General features: G+C 37.5%; 1 protein-coding gene and 1 long non-coding RNA gene across 2 annotated transcripts in view; both read left to right on the forward strand.

Moving 5' to 3' along the window:
• LOC135118961 (uncharacterized) overlaps nucleotides 1-8796 on the forward strand; it is a 66235-nt gene extending 57439 nt beyond the window's left edge. Inside the window, exons 2-3 of the long non-coding RNA XR_010277887.1 lie at nucleotides 4794-4853; nucleotides 8644-8796. This is a non-coding gene — a long non-coding RNA (uncharacterized LOC135118961). The remainder of the gene's footprint in view (nucleotides 1-4793; nucleotides 4854-8643) is intronic.
• A 192-nt stretch (nucleotides 8797-8988) lies between these two features.
• The window catches only part of Dgk (Diacyl glycerol kinase), a 42434-nt gene continuing 28466 nt past the window's right edge, over nucleotides 8989-22956 (forward strand). Inside the window, exons 1-2 of the mRNA XM_064042204.1 lie at nucleotides 8989-9067; nucleotides 11449-11516. Coding sequence (XP_063898274.1) covers nucleotides 8989-9067; nucleotides 11449-11516 — 147 coding nt within the window. The remainder of the gene's footprint in view (nucleotides 9068-11448; nucleotides 11517-22956) is intronic.

Genomic DNA, 22956 nt, shown 5'->3' on the forward strand with positions numbered 1-22956 from the left:
AGGTTTTAACTTAATATAAGTACGTTTACGGGAGAAATATGGGTGGGGGTATTTATGTACCTACTAGCTTCTGCCCGCGGTTTCACCCGCGTCCCGAGATGACTGCTTCCCGTAGCCGGACGGTGACAAAAAGTCCTATGTCCTTCTCCCGGGTCTAAGTTACCTCCCCTCTAATTTTCAGCTTAATCGGTCTAGCCATTCTTGAGTTATACCTCTAAAATGTCGTACCTAATCATATATACTTTATAAAGTGTAAAGCAGAGATAAAGTTAGGAGTATCGAATGTTTTGACCAGTTGATATCTGTCAGTTTTCAAGGGAGAACTTCCGTTGTTTGTAATGACTGACTCACATTTTTATTCTATTTACTTTGTTTGAAATACATTTTTTATTTCTACGTATATTATTTTTTCTTTGTGTTAATCGGTGGAGTGATGACTTGCGCAAGGCGGCTGGCAGGAGCTGGATGCGAGCAGCCGAAAATCGATCTCAGTGGCGTGCACTTGGAGAGGCCTATGTCCAGCAGTGGACTGCTATGGGCTGATATATTAACCAGTATATTAACACATTTCATTTAATGTGATTGTGAACGACACTCCCGATATATAATCGAGCAGGTACATACATACATACAGTTCACCCTGAGATTCACATTTGCTTCTTTTGAAAACTCGGTTAAAAATTCAGATGAAAACAAACAAAAGAACTACAACGCCTACAATCAGGTAAATAAACATCATACACTGTTCAATGAAAATTGCCTGCATTTGATTGCATTTCATTGGGCTATTTATCTTCCATTCGGCATTCACGCGAAGTATTGTGTGAACACATTTCGGTTGCAATTCAAAAGGTAGTTTTGATTCCATTTCGTAGTAATCATCATTTTTATGAATGAGTAAATTATTGCTGCTGTTATTATTCTTTTTTAGGGTTCCGTACCCAAATAGCAAAACGGGACCCTATTGTTTTCGCTCCTCTGTCCGTCCGTCCGTCCGTCTGTCACCAGGCTGTATATCTTGAACCATGATAGTTAGATTGCTGAAATTTTCACAGATGATGTATTTTTGTTGCCGCTATAACAACAAGTACTGAAAACTAGATTAAATTAAAAATCCGTTTTATAAATAATGGTACGGAACCCTTCGACCGCGGGTCCGACTCGCACTTGGCCGGTTTTTTAACACATAAAAAAGGCTTTTAATACATTTAAAAATTGTGATTGTGACTTCAGACTATATAGTCCAGGTTTCCTCAAGATGTTTTCCTTCACCTAGAGTTAGAAAAAGATAAATATTTCCCGGTATTTTAGCATTTTATATCCCTATCAAATTATTTTAATGTAAGCAGACACAAAGCATTCTTTCATTGTCCTCTCTACAAGAATTTCACAGGTGTATCCAACGAGCATTCACTCGGCTCATACACACAATTTTCATTGAAAACAAACTCAAAATAAAACAATGAAAAAACAAATGCAAAACCGTCCAAAAATAAACCGCCAAAAATGTTCACGAGCCTTTTCACATACATTTGATATACAGAATACCGACAAGGAGAACAAAATGACTAGCGGAGGTGCCATAACGGACGGGGCTGCGGGATTGTTCGCGCGAGTTACCGCGGCCCTGGTACATAAAAGGCCTACGATGGAACACAACTGTTTTTAGTCAGTAAGAGTCTGACACTCCCTCGCCGCTGCTAACCCACAGCGGGAGGGGTCATTTCATGATTCAAATTCAAATCATTTATTTCATGTAGGCTTTTACAAGCACTTATGAACGTCAAAATTATAAATAAGTTTGATTCTAGTTGCCCATTCCAAAAGTAGCTTCCTATGGAGAAGAACGGGCAAGAAACTCTATGGTTACTCTTTTTAAAAACATAATAGGTGTTACAATTTGTATGTATTGATACATACGACAATAACGTGAAAAAGAAATGCTTACAATATTTTTTGGGTTGACTCTGAAAAAGTTATACAATGCAAGTTGAACTAGGAAGTTATAAGAGAAAATTATTAAACAAACTATTTTAAGAAGTTAATAAATTAAACAAACCAAGTTATACAAAGCAAAAGAAAAAAGAAATAATAATGTTAACAACATGATAGAGCAAGAACATTTATGAGAACAGAACCATTCCTAGATTTTTGACGTCGTTAAAAAAAAAGGTGCCATAACGGAAAATCGCCTAAGAAAGTAGCGCGTCAAAACGCGGGTGAGCCGGGGACGAGGAACGTTACTGTTTTCACCTTTATACGCCTTCTTTAGCCCCGACCATTTTTTACAATACCAAAAATCGTTGACAGATACCTCAAAGAACCTGAACGCCTCATTAGTTCACTCATAACTGATCTTTTCTGTCATGACGAATTTGACCTAGAAGAAGGCACCGGACCTACTAGCATTACGGCATCTCTGGTCATATTTCCTTACTCCGTGATACAAACTGACCCGTTTTTTTTTGCAATACAAAAATACCCGGACAGTGTGATGGTTGCCACGTCCAGGTACAGTCCAAATTATCCGGGTTTATAAATTATGACCTGTCACGGGACGGACAAAGGGGTTGGTTTCCATTGTGTGTAAAACCGGTTTTACAGTGCAGTGTATAAAAGTGTTAAACCTGGTTGAAAGGGTAGGTTCGAATCGCGTGTCGGGTTTGGAAAAGCATTATGGAGATTTTTTCTGTAGAATTTTGAAGTTTATGAAGTCACTTCTTCTTGGTAATATTACTTAGAAAGTGGTGGGCGTTTTGGGCATAATTTTTGCAATTTTAACTTTTTTATTTGGCTTATGTTATTGAAACCTTCTTGAGACTTCATAATTATTCACTCGTTTCCAAGATATTCGTGTACCTTATTTTGCTTGCTGTAATTTTTTCTGAAAGTTCTTCATTTCTATCAACCATAATATAATTTGGAAACGTCAAATAAGCATTTAGCTACTTACTGCCTTCTGAGAATAAAATTATTGCAATCAAAAAACTTAGGCGTATAACTGCCTTACAAATACGTTGTATTTGTATACAAAATTATCATAGACTAACAGCCAATTTCTTCATCAAAAGTAAAAGCCAAAGTAATGTCCAAAGTAAAGGTAACGGTCAAATTCATTTTTTCTATTAGTTTTGCTGTCACTTTAGCCTTGAAAAAACGAATTTGACCGTTACTTTTACTTTAGACATTACTTTGACTTTTACTTTTGATGAAGAAACTGGCCGTTAGGGTGAGTTGTACAATCTGACGATAACGTTATGGTTCAAATGGTGCAACCCATCCTAAAAGTCCAAACTTAACCCTTCACTCACCGCGTAAAAAACAAAAAAAAAAAACACATATAAACACAGTTTAACCCTCAAATGTGCAGGTCATCGTTATCCTAACCATTATAATCGATTCATAGATCAAATAAAATGGCTCGTGACAGGGTTACAGAAATAGTGGGTCCAAAGGGTCTGCTAAATAGGGTTGACGGGGTTTTGGAATCTTTGCTAAGTGGCGGGAATTGGGAAAAATAAACGGTTAAAAAGAAAATAGGGTTTAGATGGTTATAGTTTTTTTAACTAGTTATTTTAGGTCTTTTGTAGGTGCTTTTGCAGTAACTGTAATCTCCTCTAATACTTAATATGTAGCTGAAAAATTTTTTTTTTTGGATGTGTTAATCTCAGGAACTACTGGACCGATTTGAACAATTCTTTCAGTGTTAGTTTAGTCCCTTTATCGAGTTGGTTAAAAGTTATTTTATCCAGGAGCGGGAAGTTAGTACAACTCAGCCATTATAATCGATTCATAGATCAAATAAAATGGCTCGTGACAGGGTTACAGAAATAGTGGGTCCGAAGGGTCTGCTAAACAGGGTTGCCGGGGTTTTGGAATCTTTGCTAAGTGACGTAAATTGGGAAAAAATACTTGCGGTGAAATGGCTTATTTTTTAGTAGTTACAATACTTAATACTATACCTTTCTATTAGGAACTGCTAACTAGCGGTGTCTTTTGTAAGTTCTTACTTTTGTTTCCGAAACTGAAATTCTTACAAATGTTATAAATGAGAAGGTAATTCAGTCTGTCTTTCGCAGGAAAATTGTTGACATGATTAGTACACAAATAATAATAATGATATACTTAGCCAATAAACTAAGTGCATGACTAAAAATATGTAATAATAAAAAACTACATATATAAATCTGCAATAACTTTATAACCGCCATTATGAAATGACCTATCATTAAAACATTATTTTTCGCAAATTACAAATTTTTAACTGTAGCAACCCTGAAAAATAGCTCGCACCTTTTCATCCCATCTCTAGAGTAACAACGTTTACACGCCAAATATTTACCTATTTTGTATAGTAAACCAGATTCCTAAGGGTTAACAGTACTATACATTTCGTTGCTGTTTTAGGGTTAAGCGGAATTAATGTTTCAATCTTTGATCGAATGATCTTTAGGATATTATACTCCATTTGAATTACCTTAAGCAGTTATCTTAATATTTAAAATTGTTGAAAGGTAATTCTAATCTAATAGACACACATGTGTTGCTGGGAAGTTTGTTGCGCCACTTCTTACCAGCAAAAACACATAGGAAGTGGTGAAGGGCGGGCGTTTGGCGGCTGTCTTTTGTAAATTTTTGACGTTCAAATAGTGCTGTTATGCAGCCAAGTTTGAATACATGATTTAGATTTACTTCTTATTTTAAACCTATTTAAAAATAAAATGTTAACTAACCTTCATGTTTAAAATATGTAGAAGTACCTAGTTTAATATGTGTGTTTCTTTTATTTCCAGATGATGACGTGTTTAATGCCAACATGAGGATTTGAGGTCACCAACATGACTGCAACTAAAGTAAGTTACAGCTTGTGCATATCCATAACATATATCTTTCTGTTAATTTGGTTAATCTTTTAGTATAAAGTTGCGGGTTGCCCCTAACAGTTAGGTTTTTTTTATCTACAACGAAAATTTATTCTAATAAGTAAACAAAATATAGCAAACATCAAAGAGAAAAAATAACTCTCTACATAAATTATCTACTAGCGGTTCCCTGTGTTTCCAAATCGAGTCCTTGAGTATCTACTTCCTGCACCCAGATAAAAACTATCGTATATCTTTTCTAAAGTCTTAAAAGATCTATGGACCAAATTCCATTTAAATTGGTTCAGTCGTTTTAGCGTAAAAGCCGAACAGACAGACAGAGTTACTTTCGCATTTACATATAAAGCTGAAACGGTCATAAACATGTCCGTTACATGGAATTTTTTGACATATGAATACTTACTGAAAATACCACATGACTGCCAGTCAGTTAAACCTCCCCACAGGATCAAACAAACACTATTACGTAATATTTTTATATAGCTCACATATATTTTTGTCACCATTTTCCTCGACCCATGTCTTGTTAGGGAAAAGTGACGAAAATGGTTTTCATCACTATCTAGCGAGAAGGAATATAAACCGACACTAATAGAGAGAAGCCGACACTAATAAATAGAATAATATTTTGATGTTTATCCGACTGCAAAGAATCTTAAATGGACAACATATTATTATGTTTTTTTTAACGACGTCAAAAATCATCAAATGACCCCTCCCGCAGTCGGTTAGCGGTGAGGGAGTGTCAGACTCTTACTGACTACAAACCGTCGTGTTCCGTCGTGGGCCTTTTATATACCAGTGCCGCGGTAACCTTTTCGAATAATCCCGCAGCCCCGGCAGGTCTTGGCTCTGTTGGGCCTCGCTGGGGTTGCTGACATCTCTTTGAGGAGCGCCGTGCGCCGCCGACACGGGTCTATGGTCTACACGGGTCTATTGGTTACCATAGCTGGTCTAAGTGGTTTTTCTGCGTACTGAGGGGTACTACTTACCGTACCCGAAAAGATAAAATAAAGCAGCATATAATAATATGATACGGATAAATAGCAGCCTCGATAAATAGGTTATCTAACACCGAAATAATTTTTCAAATCGAACTATTAGTTTCTGGGGTTAGAGCATTCAAGCAAACCAAACTAACTGTGAAGCTACTAAAAATAATTCAAGTATTTTTTGCACGAGGCCTATATTCTTTCATGTATTATATTCTATATTCCTTCTATTTCTACTATACCAATTGCTTCAAGTATTTTTTGCATACGTACTCGTTTACATAAAGATAGATACGTACGTATTACAAATCACCAAGCCAATTTCCTAAAATGACAACTTTTGCTTAACTCCTACTCGTAATATTATTCAAAATATACCAAAGCCTTAGAAGCAACAGATCCAAGTCTCAAGGCTTCGAAAGATAATTTATTATCTCATCCTAAAAATATCTCCGAGCATTCCCGAAAGTTTCCGATGTCACCCGAAGAGCGATGGAATCATGGAATACAAAATGACTAGCGGAGGTGCCATAACGGAAAATCTCCTAAGAAAGTAGAGCGCTAAGATGCGGGTTTGCGGGGGACGCGGAACTTTACTGTCTTCGCCCTTATACACCTTCTTTGGATTCAATCATATTTTTGTAATACCGAAAATCGTTGATAGATGGCTCAAAGAATCCGAACGCCTCGTTGGTTCACTCGTAACTAATTGTTTTGGTCATGCCCACTGTACGTATTTGAGCTAGAAGAAGGCGCCTGACCTGCGAGCATTATGGCATGTCCGCTCCTCTTTCCTTACTCCATGGATGGAATCCTTGATATCGGTATTTAGAAGCAGTTTCACCAAGGCCCAAACATAAACAGGGTGTTAGTTTCCAACCTACGCTAAGTGTAGCCACACACTGCAAACTTTTAGTCGGCCGATAGTTTGTTTGGGCTCATAAATTAATGTAGAACTGAATTGATTACGCACATAACATCATCATCTGTCTAGCCTTTTTCCAATTATGTAGGGATCGGCTTCAGTCTAACCGGATGCAGCTGAGTACCAGTGATTTACAAGGAGCGACTGCCTATGTGGCCTCCTCAACCCAGTTACTACCCTAGCTTCTCATTACCCGTAATAACTGCCAAAGATGTTCAAATGACAGCCGGGACCTACAGTTTAACGTGCCATCCGTAACACAGCCATTGGTGTCTAAGATATACTTAGAAAGTATATAAAAACTTAGAAAAGTTGCGTTGGTACTTGCCTGACCCACATGCACTCATACTCTTTACCCACTAAGCCACCATGACTTTTTGGCCAGTATCATACCGACTAACAACTGAGACAGCATTCACGATTTTCTTAAAAAAAATTGCCTACCATTTAACCAACTGTCGGCCCACTTTTTAGTCTGTAGTGTGCGAATACCCCTAAGGGGTGGATGGGATGTGGGCGATAAGCTGTCCCGAATTCTATTTTTAAATAATGGGGGATGAAAATAGAACCCTAATTGGATTTTTGTTTGGGATAACAAAAGTTTTTGGATTTTAAATAGATCATTGTTTTGTGGTATCTTAATTGGAGTTAATGAGCTGTGAAAGATTGATTATCTTTTGTTTTGAGTTTGTAAAGAGATGCTATGTAATAAGAGTTGTACACTGAAGACTAAACTGTCGGAAAATAGCTGGCCTGATAGTTGACTGATAGTTAATTTTGAAGGTAAATTCAATAAAACTTTTTAGATACTTGATAATCGTTCAGTGCTCTACTTACCATTTATCTTCATACTGATTTACATGCCCGATCGAATTGTCAGCCGACGAAAAATTTGCAGTGTGTGGGTTGGGGGCTCTTCGAAATCAAATATTAATAAATACGTAGCTGACAGATTTATCTTCTTTTACTTATACTAATCCATATTATAAAGAGTTTGTACGTAGGGGCTAATCTCTTGGAACCGCTGGTCGGATTTCAAATTTTTTTTACAATTTTCTACAAGCTACAATTTTCCTCAGTGCCATAGACTATATTTTACGGTACGGGCAGTAGTTCCCACGGGACGGGTGAAACGGCAGGAAAACGGCTAGTGCTTGATATTTGCACGTTCTGCACTACGAAGACCTACATAAACAAAAAACTATAAAAAGTCGAACAGAAACTGAAGCTGAACATGTAGTACTAAGTAATATAAGAGCTTACGACGCGACCATCCATCATAACGGTCAAAATGTACCACTTACGAGATATTACCGGCCTCGTGTTGCTCAGAGAAGATTATGTTTTGTCCCTCAGCTTTTTCCTTAACTGCTGATAAAATAAATCAATACGTGTTTTCATTAGAAACTTACATTCATTGTGTTTAAATGGTCATAAGGGAATTGATGAAAATAAAGTTTTTACGCCTGTCTGCCGAAATACGTTTATGGGTTTTCTATTTCATATAGGAAACCGAAGGCAGGTCAGATGCTCAAACCGAGCTACATTGCCTAGGTCGTAAAGCATTGACAACAATTGACAACTGCCATTACAAACATGAACTAAGGTTGTGTTCAAACCAAACTGACTGTCAGCCGCCGAACGTGAGCTAACGTTACGCAATTTATTGTATTTCCATGAATATTCACTTTTTCGATCTAACCGACGTAATATGCATAGAGGCTGACATTCGATGGCTGATAGCCAGGTAGGTTTGAACCAAACGGAAAATTCGCTCGAAAAATCTACCATTGTGACAAAGCTGTAAGGAACTTTATTAAATGATGTTTTTCTATTGTTATAGACAGAAATGGTGCACGCGGGCAGCAGCTTCCAGTGGGACAAGCTGTCGCCCGCAGAGTTCCAGCAGTTGCAGGAGTTGACCTCATGTGAGTACACACTTATTATCTGTTATAGACAGAAATGGTGCACGCGGGCAGCAGCTTCCAGTGGGACAAGCTGTCGCCCGCAGAGTTCCAGCAGTTGCAGGAGTTGACCTCATGTGAGTACACACTTATTATCTGTTATAGACAGAAATGGTGCACGCGGGCAGCAGCTTCCAGTGGGACAAGCTGTCGCCCGCAGAGTTCCAGCAGTTGCAGGAGTTGACCTCATGTGAGTACACACTTATTATCTGTTATAGACAGAAATGGTGCACGCGGGCAGCAGCTTCCAGTGGGACAAGCTGTCGCCCGCAGAGTTCCAGCAGTTGCAGGAGTTGACCTCATGTGAGTACACACTTATTATGCTTTTTACGTTAAGATCTGGTGATGCCACGCTCGTGTTCTACGGCTCAGAATGATTTTGTGTTCATCTAGCTAAAGGCTGAACGATATCACCACATTAGAGGAGTCGCAAGTGCAATTGCTGTGCCGTCCTGAGTTCGATTCCTAAGTCGGGCTGGTATCGCTTTGTGGCTTTTAGATACATTCACTAAGCAGTCTAGAATCTGGAAGTTAGCAGTGGTACAGTCCCCTACCAATATCTCAGTAGAAATCGTCCTTTAATCCTATGCCTTTCGTTAATCCTATGTCCTATGATTCTGCAAATCCACCTACTTACTTTCCATAAGGCATACTTAAACTAGGGTTTATCAGGTAATTAAATCTGCAACTCACTCGATAAGAACAAGAAGAGATGTACCTCAGTAGTTAAAAGATAAGACACATTATAATTCGCAATCTTCCCTTCTAATTTTCTTCTTACCTAAGCCCAATATATCTACAGCCCCAATAACAGAAATCTAAGGAAGTAAGAACATATAACACCTTCAGCCAAAGCTAACGAAGTGACGTCATATGACGCGACTTCCTCAACATAATTAGATAAAGTCCTGCCTCACATGTACCGACTGCGCGGAGTAGTAACTGCTGTAACCGGGTTATCATATTGCATTATATTCCGTGTGAAATACGGGTCTGAAGATGAAACTAGCTGTTACATCCGAGTCCTGGTAGGATTATTTCTCGTAGCTGGATAAAAGCTTATGTAAGAAGAAGAAGAAAGAAAGACAAATTACTTATTGACACAACACAAGCATTATGCCACACAGCGGGTGTCAATCTGTATGAAATAATTAATGCTTTAGAGAGAAAAATAATAAAACTACGAAACTAATAAATTAAAAATATAGTAAGGATTAGACACAAAAAAATGTCGTTTCGTAGGCTCTAAAAACTTTCTGTGTACGAAATTTCATTTAAATTGGTTAAATGGTTTTGGAAGCGTGGCAGATATAGCTACAATCTCATCTTTAAGTTGTAAAATATCTGCATCTCAAATATAAAGCATGAAAAGATAAATATTTTCCATATACCTAAGAACTATCATTGTGATTTTTTGTACCGTTTCTTTCAGCCCAATATTAAGAAAGTCCTCTTCTGTTTATTAAGCCTAGAAGAAATTTCCAAATAACCAATAAACCTTCTTATGTTTTTCGTCCAATTTCTGCGGTCACCGCTCTATATAACGATGATACTAGAACATCAAGTAAAAACACACGCTACATATATGAAGTCCAATAATGTAATAGTCCACTGGAAGTAATTCAATCCAATTATATATATGGAGGACCCAAGGCCCGTGTTTTAGCGAATTAAAGTTTCGCACTTAGCCAATTTAGATACGGATATAGGGATGTCCCGTGAACCAAAACGTTTTGTAACAAAAAAGTCATCACCTAGCCTTTTCTTAACTATGTTACGGTCGGCTTCCAGTCTGATTGGGTGCAGCAAAAAATAATAATTTAGTATCCTAAGAAATCGGTGAAAGCTTCAATTATTAAGAATATTTAACTACCGACTTCCAGCCATCGAGCGGTTTAAATTTTTTTTGGTATTAATCTCTGTTTAAAAAATGTGCAAATAACTTTGTACCTATGAGGCACTTTTACGCCAAAAGGAAATAAAATGTGTGGTGCCTACGCATTTACACAAATAGTCTAGCTAGTACATACATAGATGGTCTGACTCTTACCTATGTCCTTTACATAGTTTACTTATTACCCGGGTATCCACGAGACGCGTGTTAAACCGCGGGAAACAGCTAATTAAAAAAAACATATTTTTGCAAGTCAACCCTGTCAAACTAGCTAAATTCGCAATTACTAGTCATACGTAAAAGTATGTTAGCATATTGAAGTTAGCTGACGAAACTGTACTAATTGATATTAAAAGCTTTCGGTCAAATAAGCCAGTATGTATGTTAGTTTATTAGTGTCAAGTTGACATCATGGTTTTTATATAAACTGGAGGTAATAATAATCAGCTTTTCTTTCCTATCTACAGTTTTATTTTACACCGCATTGAATGTGTAAACTTGTACTTGAGAGGCTGGTGCTTTAACTTTTGTTACACCACCACGACTAGATATACCACGACACATATGTATGTATAGGTATTACAGAAGAATCGCACATTTTGTCAATAAGTCTTTATATTATCATCAACATCCTCCTGACCTTATCCTAATATTATTTGTGGTCGGCGCAGCATATTTTCTCCTTACATACTCTTCTATCTGCCGCCATCTCACAAGTAACATCTTCCTAGACATGTCGATTTTCAATGAGTTTTATACCGAGATAATAATTAAAGCTATTTGTTTTCAGATTCCACCAAGAAACTCCAAGATGTTCTCAAAGAGTTCTGCGAAGTCAAAAAGCAGAGTTCTGACGGGGTGAGTGTCTGTTGCCTAAATCCTATGTTGTTTGCTATAGCTGTTGAATGGTGTTAGAATATTTTATTCAAAGTAAACTTGTTTTAAATGTGTATTTTGTAAGATGTACCTACCTACATACCTACATCGTTAAATCGTTTTTCTTTACACATCACTACTCCCACAGATTACAGATTAGGTACAAACCTACATTCAAAAAAAATCTATATTCTTTTAAGTGTGCATTTTTTATAGATTGTCAGAAGTTTAAAACACTTTAAGAGTAGCGCAAGTTAAGCTTATGTATAACCCCAGTGAGGTAACGGGCAGGACCTAGTAAAACATATTTTTTTCATTTCAATAAAAACTACCTACCAGTATAAACTATAAAGTGGATGAAGTTATTACACAAATAACTAATGCAATGTACCCATTTCTGCTCTTGTTGGGAATACTAAACTTTTCTCATATCACTATGGAACTTTTGATAATGCAATATAACTGTTTCAAATTGTTTAGGTAATATGAGCACTTTTTAACAGTAGTGAGGTCGATAAGGCTATAGTTTGAAGTTTTCAAATGTTTTTAAAACATTTGCCGTCTTACCACAAAAACTTTTAAACGTCAGTTTAAGACTTGTCAAAAAAAATGACAGATGGTTGACATATGGTTCATTTTGCAGCCACAATTTTTTTAGACAAGTGTAAAACAGATGTTTAAGTTTTCTTAGTAAGGCCATTAGTACCTACCCAATTTCCGGTTTTACGATTGTAGACCTAGCAACATATTTTTGCTGCTTGTAATGTGTCGCGCCTACATCGGTTTTCAGGTATTCAAAACTTCAGTGTGATAGCGCTGTGATTTTTTTATCAGTCTATTATATGTATGGGTTTATTGTAAGTATGTACATTTATGTGGATGTGGTTTATTTTATTATTAGTAGGTCGAGGCACAGAACAATCTATACTAATATTAAAGAGCTGACTGATTGATTATTTGCAAAAAATAGTTATCGAGAAAAGCTATATGTTGGTATTGTGACGTTTGATAGGAGCCTGCAAAGGCCTTTTTGAAATGAAAACATTTTAATTTTGATTAATTCCAGTGCGTGAAGTAAGAGTTCCTACAGAATGCGGGTGAAACCGCGAACGTTATCTAGTTGAAACTAAAAAATATTGCAGTGAGGTTTCATAGCAATTATTTCTAGCGCCATATCTATCTATAAGTTAGTAAAAAGCAATCCACTTTACTTAATCATCGGGAGTACACTCGAGGCCAAACATAACGGGACTCATATTAGTTTTGCAAAGTTTTAATGTGAAATTGCAATGTCTGGCTAAAGTTAGATGTACTAGGTACCTACATTAATTCGTTTTTGGACTTTTAGTTGGTTTGTGTTTCGGAGGGCACGATAAACTGTAGGTCCCGGCTGTCATTTGAACATCTTTTTCTGTCGTTACGGGTAGTCAGAAGCCAGTAAGTATGACAACCAGTCTAACCAAGGGATATTGGATTGCCCGGGTAACTGGGTTGAGGAGGTCAGATAGGCAGTCGCTCCTTGTAAAGCACTGGTACTCAGCTGCATCCGGTTAGACTGGAAGCCGACCCCAACATAGTTGGGAAAAGGCTAGGCAGATGATCTATCTATAAGTTAGTAAAAAGCAATCCACTTTACTTAATCATTGGGAGTACACTCGAGGTCAAACATAGCGGGACTCATATTAGTTTTGCAAAGTTTTAATGTGAAATTGCAATGTCTAGTTAAAGTTAGATGTACTAGGTACCAGTGGCGAAGGGTGGTTTAATGAAATAGGGAAGCCGCAGCAAAAAAAAAAACTGGGGTGGGAGTACTCAGGGATGGGGGGGAGAGGTAATGGATACCTTTTAAGTATTTAATTTACAACGGCCTGTTAGCCATTGATATTTATTTATCGTAGGTATGTGTTTCATAAATCCGTCAGGACGTTAGAAATTTTAATATTGACGTAGGTATTATAGGTAGGTAATTCACCCGAGCGGCGTGCCCGAGTTTTATAACACGTTTTTATTCTCAAAACTTAACCTTGAAAAATAAGTTCCTTCCTAAAGTAAATAATCTGTCGGAAAACCGTCTAATGCGATAAATGCTATCCTAGTTAAGTTTTAAAAGTAGGTACACTAAAAAGAAACCTGATGCATGCAAACTGTCTGCGTATCAAAATAACTCATTTCAACGTAGGTCCCTCTATTTATTTCACTACACACACTGTACTTGTACTGAGTACCAGGTCACACAGTCACAGTGCGATTGCGGGGATTAGTAGGGAGTAATGATACTGCCAACTACTTAATCAAAATTATGTACTTGGTGAACACAAAAATTATCAATTCCCAAGTAGGGTCATTAAATCGCGGAGAATCTTAACACCGCGATTCAGGATTTGCATAAAAATGCACAACGCCATCTATGTTGATATAATGTAACTAAAACACTTTAACATAAAATATTGTACACACACGAACTATGTTATTTCTAAATGATACACACACTAATAAATTCAATTAAGTAGTACAAAGAACAAATTGTTAATGGTATTATCTAAAACAAAATTAGAAGAATGAGAGTGAATTTGTCTGATTTGTTTGTTTACATATTTGAGAGCTGTAAGCGCTGTCACTCGCGCGTAGACAGATATAGCTACTCTACTCTTGACGCGTTCTTTCTCGTTCACTCGCGAGTTTTGATTGGCTGGAACCCGCTCCGTGAGCCGGCTTACCGCTCGCCCTTATGCCGCGAACATCGCGCGGCGCGGCGTGGATGACGTCACGCAAGCGTAGTTTTGTATGGAGGAGGAAGCCGCGGCTTGTTTAGTAGGAGCAAAATGTTTCAAGTAATTTATAGACAATTTTTTTACGGTGGTAGGCGTTTTGTTATACCTACATATTTAAATTGTGTGGTTTAAATGATTATATTAATTATACCTATACCTATATTATAACTTATACCTATGCTTCTTTCTTGAAATTCGAAAGGGAAGCCGATGGGAATCGGCTTATAAGGACGCCTCGCCACTGCTAGGTACCTATATTAATTTGTTTTAACTTTTTAGTTGGTATATGTTTCGGAGGGCACGATAAACTGTAGGTCCCGGCTGTCATTTGAACATCTTTGGTAGTCGTTACGGGTAGTCAGAAGCCAGTAAGTCTGACAACCAGTCTTAACTAGAAGTATTGGGTTGCCCGGGTAACTGGGTTGAGGAGGTCAGATAAGCAGTCGCTTCCTGTAAAACACTGGTACTCAGCTGCATCCGGTTAGACTGGAAGCCGACCCCAACATAGTTGGGTAAAGGCTAGGCAGATGATCTGTCTAAAATAAGTAAAAAGCAATCCACTTTACTTAATCATTGGGAGTACACTCGAGGCCAAACATAGCGGGACTCATATTAGTTTTGCAAAGTTTTAATGTGAAATTGCAATGTCTAGATGAAGTTGGATGGTTCTCGTATGTCTATTTGTTTTGGAGTTTTTAGTTGGTTTATTTGTGTATTATGGTAATTTTAGTAAAGATAGGTGGTTTCCCGCGGTTTCACCTGCGTTCTGTGAAAATTACTCCCCGTACCAGGATCAAATAAAGCTTGTATTACTCGGGAAGAGCGAGTTTTGTAGCTTTCCAACAGTGAGAGCATATCTCAAATCAGTTCTGTAGTTCCGGGGCCTTTAGGGTTAAACAAAAAACCTATTCTTCTTTATAATATTAGTATAGATAACAAGCTTTCGCCCGCGGCTTCGCCCGCGTTGTGTGTTGATATACACCAAGTATATCTGTAAAAAGGTTCATGATGATCGGTTTAGTAGTTTTTACGTGAAAGCGTAACAAACAAACGGACTTTTGCATGTATAATATTAGTAGGATGTACTCATTGTCAAAGAGCCTAACAAAATAAATAAATGAAAGCAATATTTCCACAATGATCACTAAAATGTCAAAATATCATTATATGATAATCAGATGAAGTGTCGGTCTCTGCGTGTTGAGAGCGATATCATTATTTAATATCTCTGTGATATTGACAACTCATTATGTAGATAAAGTGTTTTATTACATACTAGTTATTTATCGTGATTTCACTCGCATTTAGTAAGTATTTATGGGGTTTTTAATACTTTTATTAGATCGACCTTTATGTAGCTATGAAATGGAATCTAAGGTAACTAATACTATCTTCCAGAGATCGTAGCGTCATGAAAATTGGCAGCTGTATGTAGTTCTGACTACAATATAATAATATAAAATATGGTACCGTCGATCTGATGATGGAGCCAGAAGATATCTAGTAGGTGGTAAGGCTAAGCTAAGAGACACTAAATTATTGTTTCCCTACTTCTCAACTCCTTAATCGCATTCAATTGCCAACCATTTGCCACATCGTTAATGATTTGCCAAAAGAAATAATAAAGGCTGGTTATCTCAACCAAAAATAATCGTAAAATAAGTAGGCTATAAAAATACCGCAGTACTTATAATACAGCTTAAAATTTAATGACACAGGACACCCAGATAAGAGTGAATCAAGAAAATCTCTTTATATCCCCGATACCCATCAAAAATACCATTATTCACAATCACCAAAACTTTTATGGACTTTCATCTATTTACGTTCCCTTAATCTGTGCGACAAAGACAACTAATATGACGTCATATCTCCCCTCTCCCTCCATCTCTGACGTCACTACTCTTTGACAATCGATGATAACCTTTTACATATGCAAAGGATTATCAACTTTCGTACTTCAGAATAGGATTCAAAATGCAATAACCACAGTTCGAACAAGGAACGATGACGTCACAGAAAGGGGTGTAAAGAAGAAAAATAAATATTTATTCGTTTGTACTGTGGACTTTATTGCGTTCGTGATAAGGTTGAATTTCGTTTGTGGTCTATAAATAAATTTGATGTCCTACTAAAAGTTTGCCAAGGATACCGAGGCCTATTTGCTTGGTTGTAAGTGTTTTTTCTTGTAAAACCTACGTGGGGGTGGAAGAGGGGGGTCATAGAGGGGGTCTAGAGGGGGGGTTTTGTGTCTTCCGGGGTTAGTAGAGGTCGTTATATCATGTTGAGCTGAAAAACAATTAGTTGAAGGAAAGTTGACAGAGACTTCAATTTGTTTTTCAAATTGTTTTCTTATTATGCTGTTAATATATTTTTGTTTTTGTGTAATAAGATAAGGAAGAAAAGAATATTAATATAATTAAAAAACAAAAAGTTATTGTTTATGAACATACTTATTTACTCAATGGCTGAATATTTGTCAAGGAAAACATCTCGAGGAAACCTGGACTGTAAAGTCTGAAATCACCAACCCGCATTGAGCAAGCGTGGTGATTAACGCTCAATCCTTCTCCATGTGAGAGGAGGCCGCATCCCAGCGGGACGGTAACAGAAAAGTTGGTGATAAAATAGTCATTTTAGAACAGTCATTTTGGACTAATTTTGGAGACAATTTAGCGTCGATAAGATGTGAACGAAAAAGTGAATATGTATGAAAATACAATAAACTGCGTAACGTTCGCTCCCATTCGGCGGCTGACAGTAATTTTGGTCAGAACACAGCCTTAAAAACATAAAATAGGTACAGCAAACAACTAATAATAGTGTAATATCAGGACTATGGGAATGTCAGCCCATTTTCCTCGTCAATAATCAATATAAACAAGTCGATAAATCGTGAGGAAACGGCTCTATTCCTCCCTGGAGGCCGTTTGGACTCACATTACTCCCCTGCGGCCTATCTTTAACGTTAAAATTGCATTGTGGACAGAAATAGATGGATTGATGTTAAGGATAAAAAAATAAGCACGTACTATAGTTATATGTATACATACATGCAATGGCTATTCTCAAAAGACATAAGCCGTTTGTGAGAAACATAACAGGTGTGATCATCTGCCTAGCCTTTTCTCAACTATGTTGCGGTCGGCTTACAGTCTAATGAGATGCAGCTGAGTACCAGTGTGTCACATGGAGCGACTGCTTATCTGACCTCGTCAGCCCAGTTAGTTAGTTAGTTAGTTACCCCAATATCCCTTGGTAAGACTGGTGTTCAGACTTACTGGCTTCTGACTTCCCGAAACGGCTGTCGACAATATTAAAATAACAGCTGATATACCCATCAATTGAACGTGCTTTTCGAAACACAGAGGATCTCGTCATACAAGGACCAACCACACCACGCGTTGCTCAATTTCAAGATTTACCGATCCGTGCTGCCGCTACTTAGCTACGAACTCCTTCCTACGTGTACTAGAGGTAGCAAGAAGTCTGATATAAATATTATACAAGGCTTATCAAAATAATTAACACTACAAACCATCGTCTCCCCTCAAAATCTCTAGACACCGATATCAAAATCCAAATAACCAACCGAGACCTCTAAAAGTAATAAAAAAATCGAATAAAATAATAAAACCCGCCCACAATACCAAAAGCCCCATAGAACCGGCCTGTAGACCTCATAAATACCATGGAACGTCTTTCCAATGGTGTAATAGGAAGAGATGATCGCGCTGTACTCAACAACGCTCTAAATAGCAGAACTCACACCATTGAGCCACCGACGGGATTTCTGCTTCGAGGGCTGGTGGAGTTAGGGTGACCAGGCTTTGTGAGAGTTTTTGTCTGTAGTAATATTGTAAAGATTGACCGTCGTACCACAAAAACTTTTAAACGTCAGTTCAACACTTGTCTAAAAAATGTCAGATTATGACGTTGAAATAAGGTCCATTTTGCAGCCACACTTTTTTTAGACAAGTGTTCGACACATGTTTAAGTTTTTGTAGTAAGACCATAAGAGTTTGTTTGTTTGTAACGTGTTGATCTCAGGAGCTACTAGACTGATTGGAAGAAATGTTTCAGTGGTAAGATTGCTTATTTGTTGAGGAGGGAATAAAAAAATATATTTATATAAATAAAAAATATCTGATGGAACGCGGCTGAAAACTTGCTGGAAGCTTATTTCATTATAAAATCTCTTTTGACTTCTCCTCATAGTTAAACTGAAAAGCCATGAGGCTTGTTAAACTAGCACCTTTTTACGACAAAGATACGATTACAATGCAGCACAAATATCACTGCTGAAAAGGCCCACCCCTCATCGCTTTCTAGTGTTATGACTAACTTTGCGCTTACATCTTTTACACAGTATTTATTAATTTTATTTTAAAACTAGCTTCCGCCCGCGGCTTCGCCCGCGTAGTGTTCGGTTATATCGCGTTTGCAAGATAATTCTTCAAAAGTCCGGAATAAAAACTATCCTATGTTCTTTCTCAAGGTCAACTCTATCTCTGTACCAAATTTTATTAAAATCTGTTCATTGGTTTAAACGTGAAAGCGTAACAGACAGATAGGCAGAGTTACTTTCGCATTTATAATATTAGTAGGGATTATTTACCACTAGCCGTTTTCCCACGGTTTCACCCGCGTCCCGGAGCAACTTCTTTCTGTTCCCGAATAAAAAATAGCCTAAGTTAACAAAATGGTTACGCCAAAAAATAAATAAACCTAAAATATTCCCATGACATTAAACCAGATTTCACTGGAAAAACTCCCCGGGACGGCAGGTCGTTTCCATAATTTTCCTCGCGAGTGATCCGGGAATCGTCCTCACTTCTATCGGAGATGTGGTGTCCCTACTCGACAGGGGGATGAGTGTTTTGATTACGAGGCGCCGACACGCCGCCGGAGTAGGGTTACCACGATTACGGAAGTAATTTCGGGACATTTATTTTTGTTGGGTCTTTATTGGGTCGTGCTGTGAATGATAATAATGTCTTAGGAGTTAAGGAGCATAGTCGGTTATCTGTAGGAATATGATTATCACATTTATGTAATACCTAAACGTTAAAGTTTGTATATGTAGATGTTTTGTTATTCTATGTAAAAACGATGTACTTTGATGAAACATAATAGTGATTATAGTTCACTCGAGATACATAACTATCCACAAGTTATGTATCTTTACTGTCTGATTCCTTTTACTGTCATAAACCTGATTTAATAGTTAGTAACTACATTTTATACCAATTTAGGAATTCGTGAGAAATCGCGGGGAACAGATAGTTACTAGTCAATAGATGATCTTTTGTAGTTAGTGCAAATGGTTTTGGACTTATATCAACATCAAGTTAAAATGAGATCTCTATTCTGAGACTGGAAAAATATTTTCTACAATACTGCGTCAAACTAAGAAAACATATAACTTATTATTTTTTATCGTTTCGTTTCGCACATCCCTAGATGTAAATCCCGCGCTCTGAATCGCGCCCATATTCCTCTCATGTTTTATTTTTCACAAACTAATCTTCTAATTTGAACGGTATAGATCAACCGACTGAGTTGTGCTGTTGGCTACAATAGGAACTTTTCACAGATTTTTAGGCAATTTGGATAAATGTTGGGAATTTTAATGATCTATCTAAACTAATATTATGAAGAGAATTATTTTTTGGATTACTTGTTTTTACCCTAAAGGCTCCGAAACTACTGCACAGTTTGAAAATTCTTTTACTGTTTGAAAGCTACAATATTCCCGGATGACAAAGGCTATATATTATCCGGATGCGCGAAGTTGTTTCTACGGGGGACGCGGGTGAAACAATCACACATGGTTTGTAGGATACAATCAAACAAATGTTTCTTCTCTATAAAAATATTCAGTTGAGATAAATAATCTAACATTTTATTACCTGTCCAAGTTCCATTACAAATGATGGCAACCCTACAAAATTCCACAAAGCCCTGTGTCGTCACTTTAGCACTTAATTCGGCACATTTCCTGTGAACAGCGGCTTAAGATGACATTCTAAGACTTCAGTATTAAATAGCACAATATTATTATAACAAATAGCTTAGATAATTTAGAAATGTTGGAAGCAGATGCTTTAACTAGGCCACCACGACTTTTGTACATCTACACGTGACAACTATTTACAAAACAAAATTGCTGACTTTAATGATATTCCTAAAACCTTCTCTTGAGTCTAACAATTTTGCATTAAAATCAGTTCAACCCAATATGAGATAATCATACATACACAGGTACATACAGGTCAAACTGAGATCCTCCTTTTTTTGAAGTTCATTAAAAAACTTCCACTGGTCGATAAAGATCTACCCCAAACTGAGGGATTTGTCCATACTCACCAGGCTGGGTATACGTGTTGATGAGAGCAGTGTGGGATATTTCTAGCTTCGAAGTTACTGCTGTCCATTTCTGAGCAAGGCATTGAATATCCCACTTGGGGCAGTGTCGTGGTGGCCTAGTGGGTAAAGAACCAACCTCTCAAGTTTGTATGTACTTGCTAAGTCTATCTTAGACACCAATGACTGTGTTTCGGATGGCACGTTTGACTGTAGGTCCCACCTGTCATTGAACATCTTTGGCAGTGGTTATGGGTAGTTATAAGCCAGTAAATCTGACACCAGTCTGACCAAGGGGTACTGGGTTGCCAGGATAACTGAGTTCAGGTAGTCAGATACTCAGATAGGCATTCGCTCCTTGTAAAACACTGGTGCTCAGTCGCACCCGGTTATACTAGAAGCCGACCACATCATAGTTGGGAAAGGCTCGGGAGATGATGATGGTGCTGTGTGGTGGTTATACCGCCACCAGTCGGTCACCAGAGCCTCGTCCGTTGTTCAGCAATGTGCACCACGGGCAGGTGAGGTTGGCTTTAGGGGCACGACGATGTTGGTTCACTCCCTTACACCCCTGAACAATATATCTTAACCTCAAACTTAATAGACTAAACAATGAAACTATACCAAAATATTGATGCTTAACTGAATATATTAAAACTATTAGGTACTTACAATAACTCCATTTGAGAAGGTCCTTAACTAAAGGTAAACAATCTTGGTAAAACTTTTGCACAAATAGGTACATCTAAAAACAGATAAACTACTGCTTTATATAAATATTGATAACGGTGAAATTCTTTAAGCTATATATAAATTACGTTAACAATCACTGTCGTACCACTAAAACTTTTAAACGTCTGTTGAACATTTGTCAAAAAAAAAGACAGATTATACTTAGATACTTTGAAATAAGGTCCATTTTGCAGCTACTTTATTTTTAGACAAGTGTTCAACAGAAGTTTAAGTTTTTGTAGTAACGCTGTCAATATCTGATCGCAAAACCATGGATGGATAGTTATAGAGATCTGCAGTAAGTCATTGCCATTTTTGTATTTACGTAGATTTTTAGCCACATCTTGTTTTAAAATAAAAGTATTCTTAGTCAACTAGACTTTGATATTACCTATATTGGTTTGAATAATCCAGCACTAATTCTAACTACAAACTACATAAACAGAGCAAGTTTATACTCCGAATCGGTACATTTCGTATTCCCCTCTAGAGAGCGAACGTCAAAGGCTTGTAGCTGCCTACACTACCCACTACTTGCGCCTAGGGAACTCGTTAATATAGTTATCGGCACGAATCTTGAGCTCTGACCTACATCTGCGCAGAAGTAATTTATTAGCAAAGAACTAATCCCGAGTGACGGCTATGACGCGATGCATTGCGGGCCAATCACCGCTTTAGCCCGCTCCCCGCCTCACTTCTTACCACAAAAGGGACCCAATAAATTACTTCTGCGCAGGTGAAGGTCAGAGCTCAAGATTCGTGCCGATAACTATATTTCTCTCTAGAGAGCGAACGTCAAAGGCTTGTAGCTGCCTACACTACCCACTACTTGAGCCTAGGGAGCTCGTTAATACTGAATACAGTTCTCTGATTGGTTGTAGCTTCTTTGTTGAACTTTCAAACCGTTTTAGCGGGTATTAGAGTTTGTATGGGGTACTAATTATATACTAGCTGTTGCATACGGTTTCATCCGTGTCCCGTGGGAACGACTGCCGGTACACGGATAAAATAAAGCCTATGTTACACGGGGATAATGTAGCTTACCAATAGTGATATAATTTTTCAAATTGTCTCTGTAGTTTCGGAGCTTTTAGGGTACGAACAAACAAAATATTTTTCCTTAATATATTAGTAAAGATAAAGAAGAAACTACTGAACCGATTTGAAAAAATATTTCACTTTTGAAATACACTATCCTTGACTAATATAAACTACATGTTATCCCGGTACTTGGATACTTTCCCCGAAGTGTTTGTCTGTCTTTCACGGTAAAACTACAGTTTCCATTTAAATGAAAGTAGTAAATACCCTAAAAACTCAGAGTCATATTATGTACCTAATCATGTATATTTATACATACAAGTTTGGCTCACCCGCTTTCATGAGATAAAGTATCTATACTACGGATTTTAATCTTGCAACCCGATCGTGCTACGCCGTAGCAGCCGGTCGTAGCCAACTGCTACGAGCGTCTACGAAGCTGCCAATATAGGCCTTTAAAATGTTTTATCTAGATTGGCATGAAATACTGCTTTGATGAAAATTATATTAAG

The sequence above is a fragment of the Helicoverpa armigera genome, chromosome 27 (genome assembly GCF_030705265.1).
Source record: "Helicoverpa armigera isolate CAAS_96S chromosome 27, ASM3070526v1, whole genome shotgun sequence".
Lineage (NCBI taxonomy): Eukaryota > Metazoa > Arthropoda > Insecta > Lepidoptera > Noctuidae > Helicoverpa > Helicoverpa armigera.